This window comes from Hemiscyllium ocellatum, chromosome 31 (assembly GCF_020745735.1).
Source record: "Hemiscyllium ocellatum isolate sHemOce1 chromosome 31, sHemOce1.pat.X.cur, whole genome shotgun sequence".
In the NCBI taxonomy this organism is placed as follows: Eukaryota; Metazoa; Chordata; class Chondrichthyes; order Orectolobiformes; family Hemiscylliidae; genus Hemiscyllium; species Hemiscyllium ocellatum.
Genome location: NC_083431.1, coordinates 17,786,522 through 17,812,729, shown reverse-complemented (window position 1 = coordinate 17,812,729; position 26,208 = coordinate 17,786,522). Strand labels below are relative to the sequence as shown.

Below are 26,208 nucleotides of genomic sequence, written 5' to 3'. Positions count from 1 at the left end.
TCTTTAATACTGTTGGTGGGTGAAAGCAAACCATCACACAGGACCTGTCAAAATGCAAACTATGAAGGCTAACGCGAGCCATTTGAACAATTAGTGGCTTTCAGTAGCAGCTGTGAAAGCTATTGGATTTTCTACCCAAATTAATAGCAAAGAAGAAGCTTGGAAGAAGTCCCAGAAAATGTCATAATAAAGTAGAAAATTACAAATGTCTGCGCAAGATTTAATTTGCAGCTACTTCCCCCCTGGTCCTATTTTACATGTCATCACGCTCACTACTGGACTGAATACCTGACACTACTAACGAATCACAAATCTGGTTGCACTTAACTCTTGTATTAGCAGTGAACCAGAACACAAAGGGATTAATAGGAGACCCAATTTGCAGAGAAGTATCTTAATGCTGGTAATATCTTAACATATGAAAAGCGCAGTATACGACAACTAAAGGCGTTTTGTGGTCTAAACTATCTCTCATTAAGACCCATTTAGCAAAATACAGTATTGCATTAGGAAATTACATACTTATAGTAAGGAGTTTTGCCATCAGAACAAAATTTGAAGGTGTGGGAATATGAATATTTGGCTGCTCAATGTCTATTCCTAAATGTCAACAATACCAGTAATACTGTGGTATTTACACAGAAGCTCCAAAGAAGCCTGCAGGTTTTGCATTAGTCGCCTTTTCTTCTGCGTTGTCTTATGTTCAGCTATTTTCTGATCCAAAGAAAACAGAACAGCTACAGCTGATTACTTCAGGTCATCTTGGAATGGCTTCATCACCCAAAGCTAAAATGCAAAATACAAGAGGAAGTGATATTTCAACTCTTTTTTTACTATTTAAAATAAAAAGACAATTTATCACTATTTATTAATATAAACCATATTTATTTGCTAAAATAGCATGTCACCAAATATTTGTTTTACTTTACTTTCAAATTAATTGTGCTGCTCTGAAAATATATGATTATGTATTAACCTTACTTGTCAATCACTAATAAAATGTTTAAAGACAACACACTTAATTGAGAACTGTACAGCGAATATTTAAAACAATTAAAAATTATACAAGGGAGATGCCTTACGTTTTACTGCCAGCAACGTGTTTCCATGACAACATGCAACGGAGGTAACAAAACAGGGATTACTTTTATCCAGGTGTACTTGTTTAGGTATTCCAGTGTCTTCTTCTTTCCTTCCCAGTCTTCCTCTGGCACCTTTTCCCCAGGTATAAATTTCTCCTTCTGTTGAGGTAAAAAAATGTTTTTAGCACCTTGTCAAACTAAATTGGGCTGCAAATATTAAACTAAAATGCAAGCATTCTTACTGGTATTCAAGATCAAATATGTGAATCTTATTAACCGATCTGTATTAAACACTGGAAGACTAACAGTATAATCTACCGTGATACAATGCCACATTGGCCAGGAAGATCTCAAGTTTGATCTTTAGTTCATCTTAACTGTAGAACCACTTGATTGAAACAATTGACTTCAGTGACCCAGGCCTATTGTTGCGAAGCTGGCGTTTGTAAAATTAAGAAAACGTTGCATGGTCCCATTAAAAGATGGTGTTCCCTCCCTTGCACTCACAAATTTAAACGGGATGTTTTGGAGCAGCTTGGGGGTTTTTGCAGGTACACAGACAGCACTCAAATTTAAACATCTGTGTCAAAAGGCCATGCAGTTAGCAGACCAAGCAGCAGTTTTTACCAAGACAAATTTTGAACTTAGCCAATCAATTTAAACCAGATATTTAGATAGCAAAAACCTGTTAAATTTAAATCTGATGGTTTGATAACCTAGGACCAATCCGATTGTAAAAATATTGATAGGTCATCAAGAGTATAAAAGGAGGCAGTTGAAAAATTGGCAGAGCTAACTACCATCTGCTAAGAGATAACAGCTCTCAGCTCTTTGAGAAAGCACTATCTATTTACCATGGTACTGCGGCACACTATCTAAATTCATGACAGAAGAACCTACAGAGAAAACGTTCCTGACAGAAAGCTCAGCAGAGAAGACACAGAGTTCTGAAAGACACGTAACCTGGCTGTAATTTCGAAAGATTAAATTCTATTGTTTTGTTATATAAGCGGAATTTGTGTTTATTGGAACCACGTTCCATTAGAATCTTGCATTATTCGGGAATAGTTAGTAGTTGGAAGGGAATTGTTCAGTCAGGTTAATAGTTTAGCTAATTTGTTCACTGTTAGCGCTAGATAAATAAATTGTTACTTATGGATTGTAAAGTGAGCATTAGGGATTTATTTTATTTAACCAGTAGAAGCTGCTGAAAAAGAACGGATTACATCCCTTTTCACATTCATTTTAACAGATTATATGGTGAAGTGGTCCCCTTTGGCTGATTCAGTTTTACTTCTCAGAGGGGGTCACCTTCCACTTTATAACACTATTGAGATAGTTTTAGCATGAAATTCTAGCTAATTTTCAACCAGTGACTTCGGCTAAAAATTGCAATTATGTGGATATCAGATGTGGACAAATTCAAGATCGACCATGTTATCTAAAGATCACCATGCTTGTTGACTTGCACTCTTTATGATCACAAAAGTATGATCACCTGAGCAAGACGCAATTATGTAGTGAATGCCTGTACACAAAAGGCCGAAATACATATCTGCCCAAGAGTCACCTGATGCCTTTTGTGGATTGAAACCATTTCTCAGTCTCAGATAGAACAAGAGGTACATTCCAGACTGGCACAAATTAATTCCTTTTCCTGAAACCAATCTGAAAGCATATCAAATGGAACGAATAATTCGAAAACAAAGCCATTGACTGTTTCAAATTCTCAAGATGTTTCAGGACAACATGGAATGTTGGAATCAATATACATACCACTATTTATTTGGAAAAGGGCTGTGTTTAGAAGGCTACACGGCGTGGAAGCCACGGTTTGCTTTCAAAATCACCTGGAAGACGTTTGCAGTGTTATAATCACAGATGGTGGTAATATTGGACAGGTCAGATTCTAGAGTGAAATCTGGCTTTAAAGGTCACAAATATTACTTTTGCAATTTGACTACTATTGTGGTAAATCACTGGATATATCCAAAAGAGGCTGCTGGTCTACTTTTAACAAAAGAACAAAATTTATTGATTAGATTAAATTAGATTAGATTCCCTACAGTGTGGAAGCATGCCCTTCGGCCCAACAATTCCACAGCGACTCTCTGAAGAGTAACTCACCCAGTTCCATTTCCCTCTGACAAAAATGCACCTAATACTATGGGCAATTTAGCATGGCCAATTCACCTGATCTGCACATCTTTGGACTGTGGGAGGAAACCGGAGTACCCAGAGGAAACCCATGCAGACATGGGAAGAATGAGCAATCTCCACACAGAGGCTGGGATTGAACCCGGGACCCTGGTGCTGTGAGACAGCAGTGCCAACCTCTGAGCCACCATGCCGCCCATTGTATATAAAAAGAAAGAAAATTTGATTTTACACCTCAATGTGAACTATTTGAACTTATTACAAGTATCAGAAATATTCAACTCTTACAGATCCCACAAGAACTTTATAGATACTCAACGTTCAGGAAGGGTCACCCTGCTTCCATTTTCTAGCTTCCTTTTCCGTGGGCACTGCTGAACTTAGTTTCATTCTGATAAATGTCCATATTCACTCAATGCCATTTTCTTTATTTAATGCCTCTTCATGAGACCCTTAAACTGCCAACACAGCTCACCTATTAGATTCCTTATTTCTCTTCAACAGTCTTCGATCTCTGGAGCTTTCATTTTCTGACATTAAACAATCCACAAATGTTTCTCTCTTGCCCTTATTGCTCTGGAGACTGTTAAACTGTACTGCTGCTCTTACAGACTTCCCTGTGCAACATGCTTCTATCTGAAAGAAGAAAAACACACGCTTTTGGATGGTTTAGTCTTCCTAAAAGAACTGGTTTCTGCCTCTATGTCTGGCATATAGGATACCTTATTGCTCAGCAACTGTTCGTTTATTGTCTTTCTACAATTTTCTTTCTTAAAGCACTGAACTATTTCCTTCAAGATTCATGTTTTAAAGCCTTATTTAAATACTTTACAATACAATAAATTATTTTCCAGACGCCCACTACCCCTCTCAGAATTCATATACAAAAGTATTTTCCCTTTTAATTCATGCATTGTAGAAATAGAAATCAAATTTAAAGCTATAAATAGTTTTATCCACATCAGAATTTCCAAATTAAAATATTGTAAACCTTTCAGCAGCAGGAAGTGTTCACCAGAAAGCCACCAAATCAACAATTCAATGGTTAGGAAGACATCACAAAATTGCCTCCTCCATTGAATGATCATGATTGATTTGGTAATCCTCAAATTCACTTTCCTACCTCTTCCTCGTAACCTTTGATTCCCTTACAGATCAACAATCTTTCTATCTCAGCCTTGAATATATTCAATGACCACCCTCAACAGCCCTCTGTGATAAAGAGTTCTACAGATTTACCACTTTTATAGAAAAAAAACTCTTCATCTGTCTTAGATAGGCCACTTCTTACTCAGAGATTAAGCCCATTGGTCCTACACTCCCCAAAAGGGAGAACAACTTCCTTGCATCTATCATGGTAAGCCCTCTAAGAATCATATATATTTTGATAATATCTCCACTCATTGTCCTAAACTCAATTAAATACAAGCTGAACCTACTCAAGGGGTGGCGCGATGGTTCGTACTGCTGTCCACAGTGCCAGGGACCCACGTTCAATTCTAGCCTTGGGTGACTGTCTGTATGGAGTTTGCACATTCTCCCCATCTCTGTCTGGGTTTCCTTGGTTTCCTCCGGCAGTCCAAAGTTGGGCAGGTTAGATGGATTGGCTGTGCTAAATTGCTCATAGTATTCAGGGATGTGTAGGCTAGGTGGATTAGCCATGAGCAATGCAGGGTTACAGGGATAGAGTGGATCTAGTCGGCATGCCCTTCGGTTGGTATGGACTCAGTGGGCTAAACTGCCTACTTTCACATGTAGGGATTCAATGATATGATGTGAAAGGAGCTACCTCTCCTCATAATAAAATCCTTCCATACCACAAATCAACAGTCTATGGACTGTCTCCAATGCCAGTGTATCTTTCCTCAGATAAGGGGAGCAAAACTATTCACAGTATTCTAGTTTTGGTCTGACCAGTGCCTTGTATAGTTTTAGCAAGACCTCCCAATTTCATATATCATTCCCTCTGAAATAAAGGGCAGCATTCAATTTGCTTTCCCTATGGTCTGTTAAACTTGGATGCTAGCTTCTTGTGATTCATCCATTAGGACCTTCCAAAATTCCTCTGTGCTACAGCTTTCTGCAACTTTTCCCCATTTAAATAATATTCAGCTCTTCTAATCTTCCTGCCGATGTGCATAACCTCACATTTTCCGACATTATATTCCACTTACAAGTTTTAGTCTATCTGCATAACCTATCTAAATCCTTCTGTAGACTCCTGGTATCATCCTTATTACCTGTGTTCCCATTTATTTTTGTGTCATTTGCAAATTTAACAGTAGTACATTCACTTCTGTCATCCAAGTAATTAATATACATTGCAAATGTGACAAATGTCACCACATTTTTATTTTCATGGAACACTAAGGAATACGGAATCAGCAAGCAGACAGCAAACAATAAAATGAAGGAAAGAAGGTGTAGGAGTAAAGGCAGTTTCTTGGAATGGCTAGAAGCAGGTAGTGACATCTCATTCATTGGTCAGGGCCAGATTGATTAAAAAGTCTACAAATCAATTATTTGGATACAAGGCTAGATGGAAATTTGGAGGCCAAGTGTTAACAGAAGACTTTGTAATAATTGACAACAAAAGAAAACAAGTGAATATTATAAGAATATTATAAACTTAAGGTGGTACATGCTATGTGAAGAACAAATAATAATTGTACTTTGAATGGGGCAGGAAGGGATGGAAAAACTGATTGATGCAGAAGAGTCACAAGATTTGGAAGTATAAAATCATGGGTGCTGAAAACATCTCAACTCGATTGGCCATTAAAAAGGTGAAGGAATACTGGATTTTATGACAAGAGAATTACAGAACAAGAATTAGACAATGATAAATCCATATTAAATCACAGTAAGACCGCAGCTAGAGTACTATAAGGAGTATTTCCAGCTTCATATTACTAAATAGATACTAAAGGAATACAGCATAGATTCACGAGGATACTATTAAATAATATAGTTGATATCTTGAAAGGGTGATGCTATTATTACTGAATTAATTAAGAGTCTAGGGTGATTTGATAGAGATGACTAAAATTATGAAAGCATAAGGAAGAGTAGATAGAAACTATCCAAGCAAGGATAAAAAGATAAGAATAAATACAAGAAATTTAGAACAGAGAGCAAGAGGAATTTCTTTTTAATACAAGAACTGAGAGGCTGTGAGATACACTATAAGAGTTAAGTGACTGCAGAGGTACATTTAACAATTCACCAGGTAGGCAGTTGGAGGAAAGGGGATTAAATGACAAGAGATTAAAGAGGGAATGTGTGTTACTAAGATAACTGCTCAAATCAAGGATAAATGCAACTATAGTGCATTTAACAAAATGGCATGTTTTGGTATCATAATTTTTTTTAAAACGAAATCCTCAAAAAATAGAATTGATAGGGAAAGACAACTTGTTCCAAGCTTCAATCAGCTTCTATTTCATACTCAGCTTCAAGTACATTCTTCCTGGCACTGATTCATTTTGGTCATTACTTCCAAAAACAAGTCCAAAAGTTTTTCACTCACCGCGAGTAGCACTGATTGCTGTTGGATAGCATTAGAAATGTATATTGACATAGGAACATTGCAAACTTTGCAGAATGGAAATATCTTGAGGTCTTTTCTCCACTTCAATTTATTCTGTTTAGCTGTTCTCTTTAAAAGTCAGTGACTTGCATTTGGCTTTGCAGCAACCCATTACATCCAAATGTCAGGACTTCAATTCTGATCCGGGACACCAAGGTCTAGATTTTTCATTTCTCTTATAATCATCACTCCTCCCTACTCCCTGAAGGGTCTTCACTCACTAAGAACAGCATTGATTGCTGTTGGATACTATTAGCAATTTATATTGGCTTCATGGATTTGAGAAAGAATTGTTTTTCTCAAACATGCACGCTCCACTCTCCTTTGTTTCTGGGATTTCCCATGAGCAGTAACCAGGAAAGAACTACTTATCGATTGGATTCACCACAGCCCAGATTGCAACATCACAAAAATGATAAGAAAACCTCAACCAACATATCAATTATGTCTTAACAACGGATTTTAAACTAAAATCCGTAGCAATTGTAATGAAAATCAGCCAGCTAGACCTCAGAATATGGATTTCCTGATTGGGGCTGTTAATTTAATCCAATCAGGAAAGCCTGGCTGACATAAAATGATAGATATTTGGAATACATAGAGTTATAGAGATGTACAGCACGGAAACAGACCTTTCCATCCAACCCGTTCATACCAACCAGATATCCCAACCCAATCTAGTCCCACCTGCCAGCACCCGGCCCATATCCCTCCAAACCCTTCCTGTTCAATACCCATCCAAATGCCTTTTAAATGTTGCAATTGTACTAGCCTCCACCACTTCCTCTGGTTGCTAATTCCATACACATACCACCCTCTGCGTGAAAAAGTTTCCCCTTAGGTCTCTTTTATATCTTTCCCCTCTCACCCTAAACCTATGCCCTCTAGTTCTGGACTCCCCCACCCCAGAGAAAAGACTTTGCCTATTTACCCTATCCATGCACCTCATAATTTTGTAAACCTCTATAAGGTCACCCCTCAGCCTCCAACGCTCCAGGGAAAATAGTCCCAGCCTCTCCCTATAGCTCAAATCCTCCAACCTTGGCAACATCCTTGTAAATCTTTTCTGAACCCTTTCCAGTTTCACATCATCTTTCGGATAGGAAGAAGACCAGAAGTGCACACAGTATTCCAACAGTATCCTAACCAGTGTCCTATACAGCCGCAACATGACCTCCCAACTCCTGTACTCAACACTCTGACCAATAAAGGAAAGCATACTAAACGCCGGGGGAGTCAGTCCTTTGGAGACGGTGCCTGGACTGTCCAGGGCTGTTCTCGGCAGCATTTCAGTAAGTCAAGTTCATTCTAAATCATTGTACCTGTAAACAAAAAATGCGATGAGGGTTGTTACACTCTCTGACGTAATGTTTCTATCGGGACGTTGAGATCCCCTTTGGATAATCCGAAATTCAGATAATTGATATTCGGATAATCGAGGTTCCTCTGCACTGAGCCTCTGAATGCCTGACTCAAGGACAGGCAGTGCTATTGTGGAAGACTCTGTATTTGTAAATAAAGGATGACTGGTGATGGAATGCTGGCCTCTGAAGAGTTACTTCAGTGGCAATGAGAGTAAAGCTTGATCCTGAAGATACCCATTCATAGCAGTCACTTTGGAGTTGGGGGCAAGCATTTTGTAACATCATGCCTCTGTTTGGGAAGCTTGACTCATTTGACCCTGCCATTGAAGATGAGGCTCAATATGTGAAAAGAATGCATTATTTCTTCCAGTCAAATGGCATTGCAGCAAATGAAAAACAACAAGGCAATTGTCCTGACTGCCTGTGGAGCCGCAGCTTTTTCTGTTATTAGAAGCCTAACTCTTCCTGAGGCAACCTAAATGAAAGCCTTTCAAGAATTGATTGAACAATCAAGGAAACTCCAAACCTCCTTGTGACAGGATATTGCTTTTACTCGGCAATTTGAGAACCGGGTTTTCGACTAGGTTATAGCTGGCAGAAGGCTGTGAATTTGTTTTAAACCTTAACTAGATGCTTAGAGACCACATCCCTCCCCCCCCCCCCCACCCCCCGCCATATAGTTAAGGGATTATTGATGTGACTGTGCAAAAAATGCCTACTGGTAGAAGCTCAACCGGACTTCAAACAAGCACTCCAACTGGCTTTACTATTGGAAGATGCAGCAAGCAGAGCACATGAATTGCAAGGTATTCTAATGGAAATGGACATCCTCGCCAGTCCGCCTGAGCTTGGAGAACACTACTTGAGTGCAAGCAACTGCATAGCCTCACTCAGGAAATATTCTGATAGGAGTAACTCAAGGTCAGCCCACAGCAAAACCCCAAAGCAAAACAAAGCAAAGTCTCGGCCAAACAGTTACAATTTTCTTCAGTAACCCTCGCGGTAAGACACTGTAATTGTTGTTGATATGCGGATTCGTAATAGCAACAGAGCTCGACTAGACTTAAATGGAGTAACTTAAGTTGTAGGCCAGTAGGGTGTCCAGGAATTTGCACCTGCATCTGATTTGGAACAATTAAATTGCTTAGCAAAATCCAAAGTAGAATCATTCAAGATAAATTCTGGTGAAATCGCCATCCGATTCAAATGGAATCAAAATCAGTGCCATCATAATCAATGATTGCAGAACCATTTTTTAGTAACATTCACTCTGGATTCCTTAAATTTACACAAGATTTTAGCTTGGCTAGAACCCATATCAGGACTGGTTTGGGCTACCAGAGATTGTAGTAGAAGGCTCAGGCCCAGCTCAATGGGGCAAAATTGGTTGCAAGAAATTCACCTGGATTGGCTCAACATTTTTCAATTAGAAAATGGCTGCCTGAGTGAAGTCCTAATTAAATACCTGGAAGTCAAATATAGAACATAGAACATTACAGCATAGTACACGCTGTTCAGCCCTCAATGTTGCGCCGACCTGTGAAACCAAACTGAAGTCTGTCTATTCCACACTATTTCATTCTCATCCATAGGCCGAGGCAATGATCATTTAAATGCCTGTAAAGTTGGAGAGACTACTCCTGTTGCTGGCCATGCGTTCCACACCCCAATACGCTCCGAGTAAAGAAATTACCTCTGACATCTGCCCTATATCTATCATCCCTCAATTTGAAGCTATGCTCCCTCATGCTATCCATCACCATCCGAGGAAAAAGACTCTCCACCCAATCTAACCCTCTGATTATCTTATATGTCTCAATTAAGTCACCTCTCAACTTTCATGTCTCTAACGAAAACAACCTCAAGTCCCTCAACCTTTCCTCGTAAGGCTTTCTCTCCATACCAGGGAACACCCTAGTAAATCTCCTCGGAGCCCTTTCCAAAGCTCCCACATCCTTCCAATAATGCGGTGACCAGAACTTCACACAATACTCCAAGTGTAGCCGCACCAGAGTTTTGTACAGCTGCAGCATGACCCCATGGTTCTGATACTCAATCCCTCTACTAATAAAAGCTTACACACCATATGCCTTCTTCACAGCCGTATCAACCTAGGTGGCAACTTTGAGAGATCCATGTACATGGACACCGAGATCTCTCTGCTCATTAACACTACCAAGAATCTTCCCATTCACCCAGTACTCTGCATTCCTGTTACTCCTTTCAAAGTGAATCACTTCACACTTTTCTGCATGAAACTTTATTTGCTACCTCTCAGTCCATCTCTGCAGCTGATCTATGTCCCTCTGTAACCTACAACATCCTCGGCACTGTCCACAACTGTACCGACCTTAGTGTCATCTGCAAATGTATAACCTGCCCTTCTAGGTCCTCATCCAGGTAGTTTCTAAAAATGACAAATAGCAGCGGACCCAAAACAAATCCTTGGGGTACACCACTGATAGGTGAACCCCAACATTTCCCATCGACCACTACCCATTGTCTTCTTTTAGCTAGCCAATATCTGATCCAAACTGCTAAATTGCTCTCAATCCCATACCTCCAAGTTTTGTGCAGTAGCCTACCATGTGGAACCTTATCAAATGCTTTACTGAAATCCATACACACATCAACAGCTTTACCCTCATCCACCTGTTTCGTCACCTTCTCAAAGAACTCAATAAGGTTTGGGAGGCAAGATCTACCCTTCACGAAACTAAGCTGATTATCCCAAATCAACTTATTCCTATTGAGATTATTATAAATCCTATCTCTTATAACTTTTCCAACACTTTACCCACAACCAAAGTAAGACTCATTGGTCTGTAATTACCAGGGTTGCCTCTACTCCCCTTCCTGAACAAGAGAACAACATTTGCTATCCTCCAGTCTTCTGGTACTATTCTTGTAGACAATGGCAACACAAAGATCAAAGCCAAAGGCTCGGCAATCTCCTCCCTGGCTTCCCAGAGAATCCAAGAATAAATCCCATCCGGCCCAGGGGATATTTCTATTTTCACAATTTCCAGAATTTCTAACACCTCCTCCTTCTGAACCTCAATCCCATCTAGTCTAGTTGCCTGTTTCTCAGTATTCTCCCCATCAACATCGTCTTTTTCCAGTGTGAATACTGACAAAAATATTCATTTAGTACTTTCCCTATCTCCTCTGACTTCACGCACAAGCTCCCACTACAGTCCTTGATTGGCCCTAACCTTACCCCAATTATTCTTTTATCCCTTATATACCTATAGAAAGCTTTAGGATTTTCCCTGATCCTATCTGCCAATAACTTCTTATGTCCCCATCTCGCTCATCTGACCTCTCTCTATAGGTCTTTCCTGGCTACCTTGTAACTCTCTATCACCCTAACTAAGCCTTCACATCTCTGTCCTAAACTCCACATTTCTATTGTGCCCATTCCCTGCAGTTTCCTTCCTCATCCTATTCATCCTAAATCTTGTCTAATCGCATCGTAATTGCCTTTCCCCCAGCTGTAGCTCTTGCCCTCCGGTGTATACCTATCCCCTTCCATTGCAAACGTAAACATAGCTGAATTGTGGTCACTATCACCAAAGTGCTCACCAATCTCCAAATCTAACACCTGGTGGGTTCACCACCCAGTACTAAATCTAATGTGGCCTCACCCTTTGTTGGCCTGTCTACATACTGTGTCAGAAAACCCTCCTGGACACAATGGACAAAAACTGACCCATCTAAAGTACTTGAACTATAGCAATCCTAACAAGAATCATCTTTTCTATCCTTTCCTCTACATCTCTGGAACTATTCGGAGGCTTATAGAAAACTCCCAACAGGGTGATCGCTCCTTCTGGTTTCTAATCTCAGCCAGTACTACCTCAGTTGACGAGTCCTCAAACGTCCTTTCTGCAGTTGTAATACTGTCCTTGACTAACAAGGCCACACTCCCACCTCTTTTACCATCTTCACGGTTCTTATTGAAACATCTAAATCCTGGAACCGGCAATAACTGTTCCTGTCCCTGCTTTATCCATGTCTCTGAAATGGCCACAACATCGAAATCCCAGGCACCAACACATGCTGCAAGTTCACCCATCTTATTCCCAGATGCTCCTGACATTGAAATAGACACTTCAAACCAACTTTCTGCTTGCCAGTGCCCTCTTGCCACCCTGTAGCCTTACTTCGGACCTCCCTCCTCTATACTCTAACTACAATTTAGGTTCCCATCCCTCTAAGCCAACCCGAAGAACATAAGCAAACTTTCCCCCCAGGATATTGGTACCCCTCTGGTCCAGGTGAAGACCATCCTGTTTGTCGAGATCCCACCGATCCCTGAAAGAACCCCAATTATCCAGGAATCCAAAACCTTCCCTCATGCACCTTCCCTGTAGCCATGTGTTCAACTCCTCTCTCTCCCTGTTCCTCGCCTCGCTTGCACGTAGCACGGGTAACAAACCAGAAATAACAACACATATCAATAAGTCTTGGGACTATCAGAGGAGCCAAAGCGACTTTGCATGTTAACCAGGAAGCAATTCCACAATTCTTCAATGGCAAAAGTAGAAGCAGAACTCAGAAGATTGGAAAGCGAAGGAATCAAACCAGTTGAAACCATGGAAGAGGACACCAGTTGTACCAATTTTGAAGCCTGATGGGTCAGTCTGCATTTGTGAGAATTTTAAACAAACAGTAAATCATTTATCACAGTTGGATAAATACCCAATCCTGCAGATAGAGGATTTGTACGCAAAGCAGGCAGAGGTTGTCCTTTGCAAAGCTTGACATAAATCATGCATATTTGCAATTGCATTTAGACCAGGATTCTGTGAAGTATACTATAATTAATATCTATAAGGGCTTGTACCAATACACAAGTCAGCATATCATTCAGCATATCATCAGCCTACCTCAAGTCACCATTTACCTCAGTGACATCCTGATAACAGGGAAAACTAAGAAGGGAAAATATGAGCTCCAGGCCTCCCCAAGTGACTTATGTGGGCTACAGGATCAACAAGACCATATTGCACCCATTGGAAGGTATACTGAAGGTGATCAAATGTGCCCTGGCTCCCCTGTTTGTCAAAGAACTTAGGTCATGTCTGGGTCTGGTAAATTACCATGAAAAGTGCATACACAACCTGGCATCCATCCTGTCACCATTGTGCGTGCGCTTGTGGGGGGAGGTGGTGGGGTTTGAAACAGCATCAGGAACTCTGGTCCAAACCCAAAACTCCAACAAGCGAGAAAGACAATTTGATACATGGTTCAAAGTTTGGTGGAAGAATCATAGAAATGGCCTTGCATGGGTTAAGAAACATGATTTACATGAAATCAGGACAAGTGACTTCGAAACTCTGGGTAGGTGCAATGTCCCGAATAAGCATGTGAACCATTTGAATTCTGCAAGTTCACTGACTGTTTGGGAGCAGTCAGAACCTTCAGAAATACTTCAGGGACCTGTTGATTCACCCTCTCCATCAAACATTTGTCAAATCCTCTGAATCAGACATGGACATGATGGAAGTGGCCACCTTGAAGCCTCTGCATCCAAAAGAAGGGAGTGAAAGTCAAGTGAAACGTTCCAAGTGCAGGAGATAAGCTCCTGTGTTGCACATCTCCCATGTTGGATTCCAAGTTGGAGAAACCTGACCCAGTGTTAAGACAGGGTAAAAACAATGACTGCAGATGCTGGAAACCAGATTTTGGATGAGTGGTGCTGGAAGAGCACAGCAGTTCAGGCAGCTAAGACATCCCAGGAGGCTCTCGAAGGAATCAGACCACCTTGTGTCAGTTGTTTCAGAGGGGAAGGGATGAAGTGATTATAATGAGGTCAACCAGCTGGGCGTCATAAATTATGAGTTCCCTGACTGATCCAAACAGGGAGACATGGCTTACATAAAAGGATGAATGTCGGGGATATTGAGCCCCTGAATGACTGACTCAAAGAGAGGCTGTACATTTATAAACATTTGGAATGCTGCCCTCTGAAGAGTTACTTCAGAATGCAACATCATTATGGATAGTGGGAGGACCATTAATTCTTAGGGCCAAAAGCTCATTATTAATTTCAGATTGGTAATCTAGGTGTAGCTTTATTAAAATCAAAGAATTTTTCTAATTTATCAGGGAGAAGGCAAGCTGCAACAGTCTTTCACAATCTACTCCAGCTATCCTCTGCTTCCCTTGGCACCCCTCCAGGCAGATTTTCAGCCAATCGGTACAAAAAAGTACGATTAGACTTTAGGTCTGCTCAAGTTAATCTCTGCCCCAAACTCTCCTCCAAGCAGATTAGCGGCCAGACAGAAAATCCTTAAATCAGAAATTTTTCTGTGATCAGAAAACCCTTCTATAAAAGAGGACAGTCCTGACCATGGTATCAACAGGTTTCCATACAGCAACTAGAGGGTCACAATCAGCAACAAGAACCCACCGAAAAGTTAAGTTTAAGGCTGTTAACATCAGCAGTTATTCTCTGGCTAGAATTCCAACTAAGATCAACTAGTTCAGGGAAAAAAAAGGAGAGATCTTGGAGTCCTTCTGGGCTGCAACATCCAATAACCAAAGCTGCAATACATTTACTTACTGAACCATTACAGTGTTATCTGTAACTTTTAAATGTTCTGTAAAACATCTCCAATATTCTTTGCTTCTTTCTATGTTCCAGACAGCAGTAACAAGCCAGTATGATTAGTGGCAGACATTATTAATAACCTCTTTCCATGGCATTGAAACCACATTTAAAAACCCATCCACCCTGCACACAAAATTAATTAGCCTTGCGAATCAGGTATTGATGCAATTTCTACCAAGTTAGACAGAAACTATTTGATTACCAGCATCCTCTTTTAACTGGAGAGTATGAAGAAATAAAGCAGGGCAAGCTGTAATTATATAAATGTACTGTATTTCTGCAATAAAGGAATGTTCAGAGCAATCATGATATTTGGAACAGAGGTTTAATTGAAAGATAGTTTATCAACTTCACTGAGTCATGCAATTATTCTAATTATCCAAATATTTAAGAGAATATATTTATCAAGATTAGTTTTAATTTTAAAAGCAGCTATTTAGTGTCCAAGATCAATACAATAGATCAGTCTGAGAGGGTGATATAATTGTTCATATAATTGAATATTAATTTGATCAACATAATTGGATTTACAATTTAGCATTGGTCAGAGTTTTAACAAAACACTAATTATCATTCCAACATGTCCATTGCTACATACCTGCTCCAATCGCGACTGTGAAAGCATCACCACAAGCAACCATGGTAACCTTTACTCCGCATAGGTTAGAAACCAAGTATGGCAATCGATTATTGTGACGTGTGTTGGTGCCTAATTGTCCGTGTTGGTTACTGCCAAATGTATAACATTCTCCAGTTTCTGTAATGATCAAAGAAACAATCATTTTCTCACAGAATCCTTAGTTAAAGGACCCGAGTTGGACAGTCTGGTAGTACAACATAGCGAACAAAGAGAAAGATCACTCAGCCCTTGAGTCTGGTCATCATTTAATAAGAGTCCAAAGAGTGGTCCTGATGAAGGGCTTTTGCCCGAAACATTAATATTCCTGCTCCTTGGATGCTGCCTGACCTGCTGTGCTTTTCTCGACTCTAATCTGCAGCATCTACAGTCCTCACTTTCACCACTTAATAAGGTCAACGCTGATCTTTCTCGTTTTTCAAAGTGCACACCTATCTTCCTCAATAACATTTGATTCTGTTGCCTAACAAGAATCTATCTACCTCTGCCTCAAAAAATATTCATCAGTCTCACCTCCACCACCTTCCAAAGCACAGGGTTCCAAAGTTGCACAATCCTCAGATAAAGAAATCTCCACATCACTGTCCTAAAAGGCTGACAGCCCGATTTTTAAACGGTGCCCCCCAGTTCTGTATTCACTCACAGAGTAAACAGTAATTTTCTTAAATACTGGCTGTACCAGCATACTTTTTGAGACTCATACACCAGAATACTTAGATCCCTCCTTCTGTCAATCCTGACCTTCCAGCAATAGAACTGAAGACATGAAGACATGCGGCCCAGAATTAGCCGTGCCCCAAGCCACTCTGTTCTAATACAGCCATAGCACTTGCGTCTCTCAACAATGTGAAAAATTATCAAGATATGACAAATATCAGGGCAGGATGGGTATATGAATAGGAAAGATTTAGAGGGATTAGATTAGTTTAGGATATCTGGTCGGCAAGGATGAATTGGAATAAAGGGTCTGTTTCCATGCTGTATATCTCTATGACTCGAACTCATCCAGGCTCCTCAGACTGTACTTTGCAAAATTTAGAGTGTGGTGCTGGAAAAGCACAGGTCAGGCAGCATCCGAGGAGCAGGAGAATCGACGTTTCAGACAAAAACCTTTCATCAGGAATAAGGCCTGATCTCCAACATCTGCAGTCCTCACTTTCTCCCAGTCCTTCACAAAGCCATGATTTCTTTCACTTAGAAGGACAAGGCCACAGATACATGAGGTATGACAACCTGCAAATTATGCTCTGAGCCACACACTATCCTAACTGGAATTATAATTGCCATGCCATGTCGGCTAATGGATCAAAATGCTGGAATTCCCTTCCTCATAGCACTGAGCATATTCCTACATTCCAAGGTCCAAGAATGCAGATCACCATCATTAGAGATGGGCAATAAATGCTCACAATGGCCACATCTGATGAATGAATTAAAACAAAACTGATGATGATAAATGAGATAAATGTTATACTGTGCAAAATATAATGCACTGTTCGAAAGCTAAGCTATAGCTGTGCCTGCACTTTAAGACTACCAAAATTTAATTAACATGAAGTAAATATTCAGCTATACTCATTTTAAGGTCAGTCGCTGGAGATCAGGACACTGGTTTTGACTGTGGGAATATCAGCCCTGATTTCTGTCAGTTAGTAAATGTGGTTTCTGTGCATTGCAAATATCAGCCCTTTTTTTTTAAAAGTGCAACAACAGAATTTAGGATTAGACAGCATGTGACATCATGGACAGGAGAAAGCAATTAATCAGTGTTTATATTGTGGATTCGAGGCAAAATCTTCATGACTATTTAGGCATTTTCAGTTTACATTAGCACTTCAACATGTTATAGCCACTGAAAGTTTTAAGAGGAGGAAATGTCTCGTGAAAACTTTTTCTGAAACATTTGGAGAATATCCAAATGTCTTTTGGACTCAGCAGGTGATGTTGAACTCTCCATATGACTTGCAGTACATAAACATTTGAGTTTTTCACAACAATAAGTAAGTTACAGGCAAAGACTGTAAGCAAAAGTTAGTCAAGAAAAGTATGTAAAGCTTTTTTGTTGATAGTTCATTGATGAAAAAAATGATTTTCAGATCAGAATCTCTGCATGAGTTCACATACTGCATTATTCATTTTTCTTCAACACCCAAAATTCAGTCTTACACAGAATAGTCACATTTTTACACACCCAACCTCTCCTCTCCTTCAGCAAGTTTCTTTGACTCCAATTCCACAAAGTAACATTCTAAAGCAGGAAGAAATGCTGAAATACCTCACAAAGTAACATGTATTCAATCCAGGTAATGACAGTTGATGGACTATGTAATATTATAAAGCACTGTCAAGCAGTATCTAGTCACCAAAGCTTAAATACATATACTTTCCAGAATGGAGTGATGGATGGCAAAAAGGAATAGGAGACTTAGCTGATTTTATGTATACTAGAAAAAGGGCAATAAAGCCAATTGCAATCCCTACATAATGTTCTAAAAGGTTAATACACTTCTGTTATTAATAGAACTAAAAGATAATGTTATTACATGGTTCAACTAATAGGAAGAGCACTTAATATAGTGCCAAAACTGAATGTAATTGATTTTTGCTAAAGAAGATACTATGAGAGTGGCAGTGTAGTGCACAATGTGGTTGGTACCTTCAAGTGTATGATTTTACTGAGATTTAAAATTTAATGACTACAGTGCACAGCAGTTATCTGAATTGCCATTTTAGATTATTTGTATTACCAGCTTCCTAAAACTGCTTTAAATCAGTGTATATGATTGTGTACAAATGTTAATGCATATCATTATATTGCAGTTTTAATGCATTTTAGCATGGTGAAATTTTAATACATTTAATAATATCACAATGCAGGTTTACAATTCTGTTTTCTGTTCAGAACTATCAAAAACATTTGTAAATTATTATGTTTCATTGAATATCTCTGATGAAAACGTGTTGCTGGTTAAAGCACAGCAGGTTAGGCAGCATCCAAGGAACAGGAAATTCGACGTTTCGGGCCAGAGCCCTTCATCAGGAATGAGGAGTGTGCCAGGCAGGATAAGATAAAAGGTAGGGAGGAGGGACTTGGGGGAGGGGCGATGGAGATGTGATAGGTGGAAGGAGTAAAAAATGAGGTCTGCAGATGCTGGAGATCACAGTTGAAAATGTGTTGCTGGTTAAAGCACAGCAGGTTAGGCAGCATCCAAGGAATAGGAAATTCGACGTTTCGGGAAGGAGGTCAAGGTGAGGGTGATAGGCCGGAGTGGGGTGGGAGCGGAGAGGTCAGGAAGAAGATTGCAGGTTAGGAGGGCGGTGCTGAGTTGAGGGAACCGACTGAGACAAGGTGGGGGGAGGGGAAATGAGGAAACTGGAGAAATCTGAGTTCATTCCTTGTGGTTGGAGGGTTCCCAGGCGGAAGATGAGGCGCTCCTCCTCCAGCCGTCGTGTTGTTATGTTCTGCTGATGGAGGAGTCCAAGGTCCTGCATGTCCTCGGTGGAGTGGGAGGGAGAGTTAAAGTGTTGAGCCACGGGGTGGTTGGGTTGGTTGGTCCGGGCGTCCCAGAGGTGTTCTCTGAAGCGTTCCGCAAGTAAGCGGCCTGTCTCACCAATATAGAGGAGGCCACATCGGGTGCAGCGGATGCAATAGATGATGTGTGTGGAGGTGCAGGTAAACTTGTGGCGGATATGGAAGGATCCCTTGGGGCCTTGGAGGGAAGTGAGGGAGGAGGTGTGGGCGCAAGTTTTACATTTCCTGCGGTTGCAGGGGAAGGTGTCGGGAGTGGAGGTTGGGTTGGTGGGGGGTGTGGACCTGACGAGGGAACGTAATTGTTTGTCAACATTGTCGCACAATTTTACGTAATTGTTTATCAACATTGTCGCACAATTTTATGTAATTGTTTATGAATATCTCTGTCCATATAAAATATTAAACAGTGACTTAGAGTTACAATTTTCCAATTTTGTTTCAGGGAAGGTGCTGAGTTTTATCATATATAGTAGCTAACGTGTAAAATAGGCTACCACTTGAAAAATGGTGAAGAAGAGAATGTTATTAATATCTAGTAAGTGATGAATAACTTTTTTTGCAAATAGGGCTTGCGAGGGCTTATTGCAGATAAAACATGGCATTAAGAACAAAGAAAATTACAGCACAGGAATAGGCCCTTCAGCCCTCCAAGTCTGCGTAAATCGAAATCCTCTATATAAACCTGCCATCTATTATCCACAGATCTGTATCCCTCTGCCCGTTCATGTATCTGTCTAGGTACATCTTAAATTACACTATCAAGCCTACTTCTGCCACCTCCGCTGGCAACGCGCTCCAGGCACCCACCACCCTTTACATAAAGAACTTTCCACGCATATTTCCCTTAAACTTTTTCTCTCTCATCTCAAACTCGTGACCCCTAGTAACTGAGTCGCCCACTCTGGGGAAAAAAGCTTCTTGCTATCCACCCTGTCCATACCTCTCATGACTTTGTAGAAGTCAATCAGGATCCCCCTCAACCTCTGACTTTCAAATGGAAATAATCTTAATCTACTCAACCTCTCTTCATAGCTAGTGCCCTTCATACCAGGCAACATCCTGGTGAACATCCTTCTGGTAGCGAGTTTTAAGAAGATTTATAGCTCTGGTTGAGGTTCTGGATGTATGTTTGCTCACTGAGCTGAAAGGTTCATTTCCAAACGCTTCATCACCCTACTAGGTAACATCTTCCGTGGGCCTCCAGGCGAAACACTGTTGATAATTCCTACTTTGTATTTATTTGTTTGGGTTTCTTTGGGTTGGTGATGTCATTTCCTGTGGTGATGTCATTTCCGTCTTTTTTCTCAGGGGATAGCAGATGGGATCTAAGTCAATGTGTGTGTTGATAGAGTTTCGGTTAGAATGCCAAGCTTCTAGGAATTCTCGTGCATGTCTCTGTTTGGCTTGTCCTAGGATGGATGTGTTGTCCCAGTTGGAGTGGTGTCCTTCCTTATCTGTATGTAAGGATACTAGTGAGAGAGGGTCATGTCGTTTTGTGGCTAGTTGTGTTCATGTACCTTGGTGGCTAGTTTTCTGCCTGTTTATCCAATGTGGTGTTTGTTGCAGTTCTTGCTGTATTTAATAAATGACATTAGTTTTGCTTGTTGCTGTGTGGGGTCTTTCAAGTTCATTAGCTGCTGTTTTAGTGTGTTGCTGTGGGCTACCATGATGCCAAGAGTCTGAGTAGTCTGGCAGTCATTTCCGAAATGTCTTTGACATAGGGGAGAGTGGACAGGGTTTCTGGACGTGTTTTGTCTGCTTGTTTGGGTTTGTTGCTGAGAAATTGGCAGACTGTGTTCATTGGGTACCCATTCTTTTTGAATACATGATATAAGTGATTAGATTAGATTAGATTAGATTAGATTACTTACAGTGTAGAAACAGGCCCTTTGGTCCAACAAGTCCACACCGACCCGCCGAAGCGCAACCCACCCATACCCCTACATTTGCCCCTTACCTAACACTATGGGCAATTTAGCATGGCCAATTCACCTGACCCCGCACATCTTTGGACTGTGGGAGGAAACCGGAGCACCCGGAGGAAACCCATGCAGACACGGGGAGAATGTGCAAACTCCACACAGTCGGTCGCCTGAGTCGGGAATTGAACCCGGGTCTCAGGCGCTGTGAGGCAGCAGTGCTAACCACTGTGCCACCATGCCGCCCAGAACTGTATGCACTTTTCCAAATGTGGCCGAACCAAAGTCCTAATCAACTGTGACATAACATGCCAAATCTTGTTCTCAATATCCCGTCCGATGAAGGAAAGCACACTCTATCAACCTGTGTTTCCACCCTCAGGGTACATTGGAGCTGTATGCCCAGATCTCTCTGTACATCAATTTTCCCTAGGGCTTTTCCATTTACTCTATAGTTTGCTCTAGAATTGGATCTTCCAAAACGCATCACCTCGCATTTGTCCGGATTGAACTCCATCTGCCATTTCTCTGCCCAGCTCTCCAATTTATCTATATTCTGCTGCATTCTCTGACTGTCCCCTTCACTATCTGCTACTCCGCCAATCTTAGTGTCATCTGCAAACTTGCTAATCAGACCACCTATACCTTCCTCCAGATCACTTATGTATACCACAAACTACAGTGGTCCCAGCATGGATCCCTCTGGAACACCATGGTCCAGTTCTCCATTTTGAGAAACTCCCTTCCACTACTACTCTCTCCTGATGCCCAGCCAATTCTCTATCCATCTAGCTAGTACACCCTGGACCCCATGAGACTCACTTTTTCCATCAGTGTATCATGGGGAAACTTGTCAAATACCTTACTGAAGTCCATGTATATGACATCTATTGTCCTTCCCTCATCAATCAACTTTGTCAATTCTATTAAGTTGGTAAGACATGACCTTCCCTGCACAAAACCATGTGACCTATCACTGATAAGCCCATTTTCTTCCAAATGTAAATCGATCCTATCCCTCAGTATCTTCTCCAGCAGCTTCCCTACTCCTGGCGTCATACTCATCAGTTTATAATTACCTGGATTATCCCTGTTACCCTTCTTAAATAAGGGGACAACATTTGCAATTCCTTACTTCTCCTAGAACTCACTCTTGCTCAAGGATGCTGCAAAGTTATCTGTTAATAGCCCTAGCTATTACCTTTCTCACTTCCCGCAGTAAGCTGGGATAGATCCCATCTGGACCTGGGGACTTATCCACCTTAATGCCTTTTAGAATACCGAACGCTTCCTCCCTCTTTATGCCGACTTGAGCTAGGGTAATCAAACATGTATCCCTAACCTCAACATCCATCACATCTCTCTCCTCGGTGAATACAATCCCAAAGTACTCATTAAGAATCTCATCCATTTTCTCTGACTCCACACATAACTTTCCTCCTTTGACCTCGAGTGGGCCAACTGTTTCTTTAGTTACCCTCTTGCTCCTTAGATAGGAATAAAAGGCTTTGGGATTTTCCTTAACCCTGTTGGCTAAAGATATCTCATAACTCCTTTTAGCCGTCTTAATTCCTTGTTTCAGATTAGTCCTACCTTCCCGGTATTCTTCCAAAGCTTCGTCTGTTTTCAATTGCCTAGCCCTTATGTGTGCTTCCTTTTTCCTCGTAGCTCGTTTCTCAATTTTACCTGTCATCCATGGTTCCCTAATCTTGCCGTTTCTATCCCCCATTTTCACAGAGACATGTCTGTCCTGCACTCTAATCAACCTCTCTTTAAAAGCCTCTGACATATCAAATGTGGATTTACCCTCAAACAGCTACTCCCAATCCATGTTCCCCAGTTCCTGCCAAATTTTGCTATAGGTCGCCTTCCCCCAACTTAACACTTTTCCTTGAGGACCACTCTCATCTTTATCCATAAGTATTCTAAAACCTATGGAATTGTGATCACTATTCTCAAAGTAATCCCCGAGTGAAACTTCAACCACCTGGCCGGGCTCATTCCCCAACACCACATCCAGTATGGCCCGTTCCCGAGTTGGACTACTTACATACTGCTCCTTAAAACTCTCCTGGATGCTCCTTACAAATTCTGCTCCATCTAAACCTCTAACACTAAGTGAATCCCAGTCAATGTTGAGAAAATTAAAATCTCCAATCACCACTGCCCTGTTGCTTCTACTATCTGTCTACGTATTTGTACCTCTATCGCATACTCGTTGTTGGGAAGCCTGTTGTACAGCCCTATCATTGTTACCACACCCTTCCTATTTCTGAGCTCTACCCATATTGCCTCACTGCCCATACTGCACTCCTTCAGCACAGTTGTCATATCCTCTCTGACCAATAATGCAATTCCTTCACCCCTTTTATCCCCCTCTCTATCCCACCTGAAGCATCAATATCCTGGGATATTTAGTTGCCAATCTTGCCCTTCCCTCAACCAAATCTCAGTAATAGCAATAACATTATACTCCCAGGTACTAGTCCAAGCCCTAAGTTTATCTGCCATACCTACTACACTTCTCACATTAAAACGATGCACCTCAGACCACCTGTCCCTTTCATCATCTGTTCCCTGCCTACTCTTCCCCTTAATCACACTGACTTAATTATCTAGTTCTTTACAGGGTTCAGTTACTACCTCCTTACTGTCCACTAACCTCCTTATTTGGTTCCCATCCCCCTGCCACATTAGTTTAAACCCTCCCCAACAGTGTTAGCAAAAGTAGCCCCTAGGGCATTGGTTCCAGTCCTGCCCCGGTGTAAACCATCCGATTTGTAATAGTCCCACTTCCCCCAGAACCAGTACCAATATCCCAAAAATCTGAACCCTCCCTCCTGCACCATCTCTTAAGCCACGTATTCATCCTGCCTATTCTTTCATTTCTACTCTGACTAACACCTGGCTCTGGTAGCAATCCTGAGATCCTACTTTTTAACTTGGTTCCTAACTCTCTAAATTCTGCTTGTAGGACTTCATCCTGTTTATTACCTATGTCACTGGTGCCCATATGCACCACAAGAGCTTGCTATTCACCCTCCCCCTTCACAATCTTCTACAGCCGATTTGAGGCATCCTTGACCCCCGTGTACCTGGGAGGCAACATACCATTCAGGAGTCTCATTTTTGACCACAGAACTGCCTATCTACTCTCCTTACAATTGAATCCCCTATGACTATAGCCCTTCTACTCTTTTTCCTGCCGTTCTATACGCAGAGCCAGCCAGAACCTGGCTACTACTACCTTCCCCTAGTGAGCCATCTCCCTCAACAATATCCAAAACGGTATACCTGTTTGGGAGGGAGATGACCATAGGGGACACCTTCACTGCCTTCCTGCTCTTTCACTGCCTTTGGGTCACCCATTCCCTTTCTCCCTCAGCAATCCTAATCTGAGGTGTGACCAATTCACTAAACGTGCTATTCACGACCTCCTCAGCATTGCAGATGCCCCAAAGTAAGTCAAATCACAGCTCCAAAGCCTTTAGGCAGTCTAACAAGAGCTGCAGCTGGACATACTTCCTGCACATGAAGGAGAAGGGACACCAGCCATGTCCCTGAACTCCCACACTGAGCAAGAGGAGCATAACACGGGTCTGGAATCTCCTGCCATTTTTACTCTTAAGTTTAATTTAGTCCAACTGTAATATCAAATAGTAGATAAATGCAATGAAAAAAATGTACCAATCACACTGTGTACCAGCACACGATAAAGCACACATTATCAACACACCACAGAGTCTTTTTTTTTGGGTTAGAGGAGGGCAGCATGGTGGCTCAGTGGTTAGCACTGCTGTCTCACAGCACCAGAGACCCGGGTTCGATTCCTGCCTTGAGCTACTGTCTGTGTGGAGTTTGCACATTCACCCAGTGTCTGCGTGGGTTTCCTCTGGGTGCTCCAGTTTCCTCCCACAGTCCAAACATATGCAGGTTAAGTGGATTGGCCATGTTAAATTGCCCAGTGTTATATGTATAAGTCAGAGGGAAATGGGCCTGGATGGGCTACTCTTTGGAGGGTCAGTGAGGATTTGTTGGGCCGAAGGGCCTGTTTCCACACTGTAGGGTATCTAGGCCGGCAGGTGGGAGACACTGCACGAGTAGTGTCTCTGGTTTTTCCACTGTCCAAATATATCAATTCACTCACCTTCCCAGACTGTAATTCCACCGTCCCCACTCAGTTCCTTGCACTCACTGCTCCCACTGCTGCTGTAAAATAGAGGCCACTGATTCCAAGAGGTAAGAATTTAAATGGGAAATTTACCTTCCCAGGAGCCCCCTAGTCCTCGTTTTCACCACTTCTACTGCTGCTGCAAAATTTCCTCAATTTTGAGTTTGGAAATGATGGAAGTAATCTTTATCAATCCTTTTCAGTCCTCTGCTCCCAAGGATACTGAAAGTGATGGGGTGATGTTTTGGAGGTAGGCAGCGGTAGACGACAAAGGAAAGCAGAATGTGCAACTTAATTATAGCCAGTTATGAATTATGGTTAACTATTTGTGGCTTAGTTTGATTATATTAAAAGAAGTGTTTTCCCATGTCTTTACCCTTGTCCAAAATTTAACATTACTGATGTCTGGATACAAAGTGCACCGAGCTGTATTATTCGTGGTAACGAATGTCAGAAGAAAAACTTCAGTATTCCAATATTAGAACAACAACTTGCATGTATATTGCCTTTAACATAGCAAGCTATCCCCAGATACTGCACTCAGTGGATATTGAGTCATCAAGCCGATATTAGGTAGCATCACCAAATGTTTGGGTAATTAGGTAGGTTTTAAGAAGGGTTTTATTGTAAGAAAGACAGGAGAGAAATTTCAGAGTGAATTCCAGAAGGTGTGGGCTAGACAACTGCATATGCACATGGAGTAAAGGGATAGGAAAAACACAAAAGATCATGGTCAAAAGAACAGACAGTGAGTGAGTTTTGTGGCAAGGAGGGTTTTCTTTTAAGTACTTTGTCCTCTGTAATATGGATATTTTTCAAAATGTCACCATCTATTTCCCTACATTCTATATCTTCCATGTCCTTTCCCACAGTAAACACTGGTGCAAAATACTTGTTTAGTATCTCCCCCATCTCCTGCACCTCCACACAAAGGTCACCATTCTGATCGTTGAGTGGCACTTTTCTCTCCCTAGTTATCCTTTTGTCGTTAATGTATTTGTAAAAACCTTTTGGATTCTCCTTACCTCTATTTGCCAAAGCTATCTCATGTCCCCTTTTTGCCCTCCTGATTTCCCTCTTAAATATACTCCTACCGCCTTTATACTCTAAGGATTCACTCGATCTAACCTGTCTATAC

At 41.3% G+C, this 26,208-nt stretch overlaps 1 protein-coding gene across 1 annotated transcript in view; it reads right to left on the bottom strand.

Annotated features, from left to right (window-relative positions):
- Positions 1 to 535: 535 nt before the first annotated feature.
- Positions 536 to 26,208, bottom strand: part of nek8 (NIMA-related kinase 8) — a 73,491-nt gene continuing 47,818 nt past the window's right edge. Inside the window, exons 13-15 of the mRNA XM_060848119.1 lie at positions 15,410 to 15,568; positions 1,083 to 1,241; positions 536 to 786 (exon numbers count right to left, since the gene is read on the bottom strand). Coding sequence (XP_060704102.1) covers positions 758 to 786; positions 1,083 to 1,241; positions 15,410 to 15,568 — 347 coding nt within the window. The 3' untranslated portion in view covers positions 536 to 757. The remainder of the gene's footprint in view (positions 787 to 1,082; positions 1,242 to 15,409; positions 15,569 to 26,208) is intronic.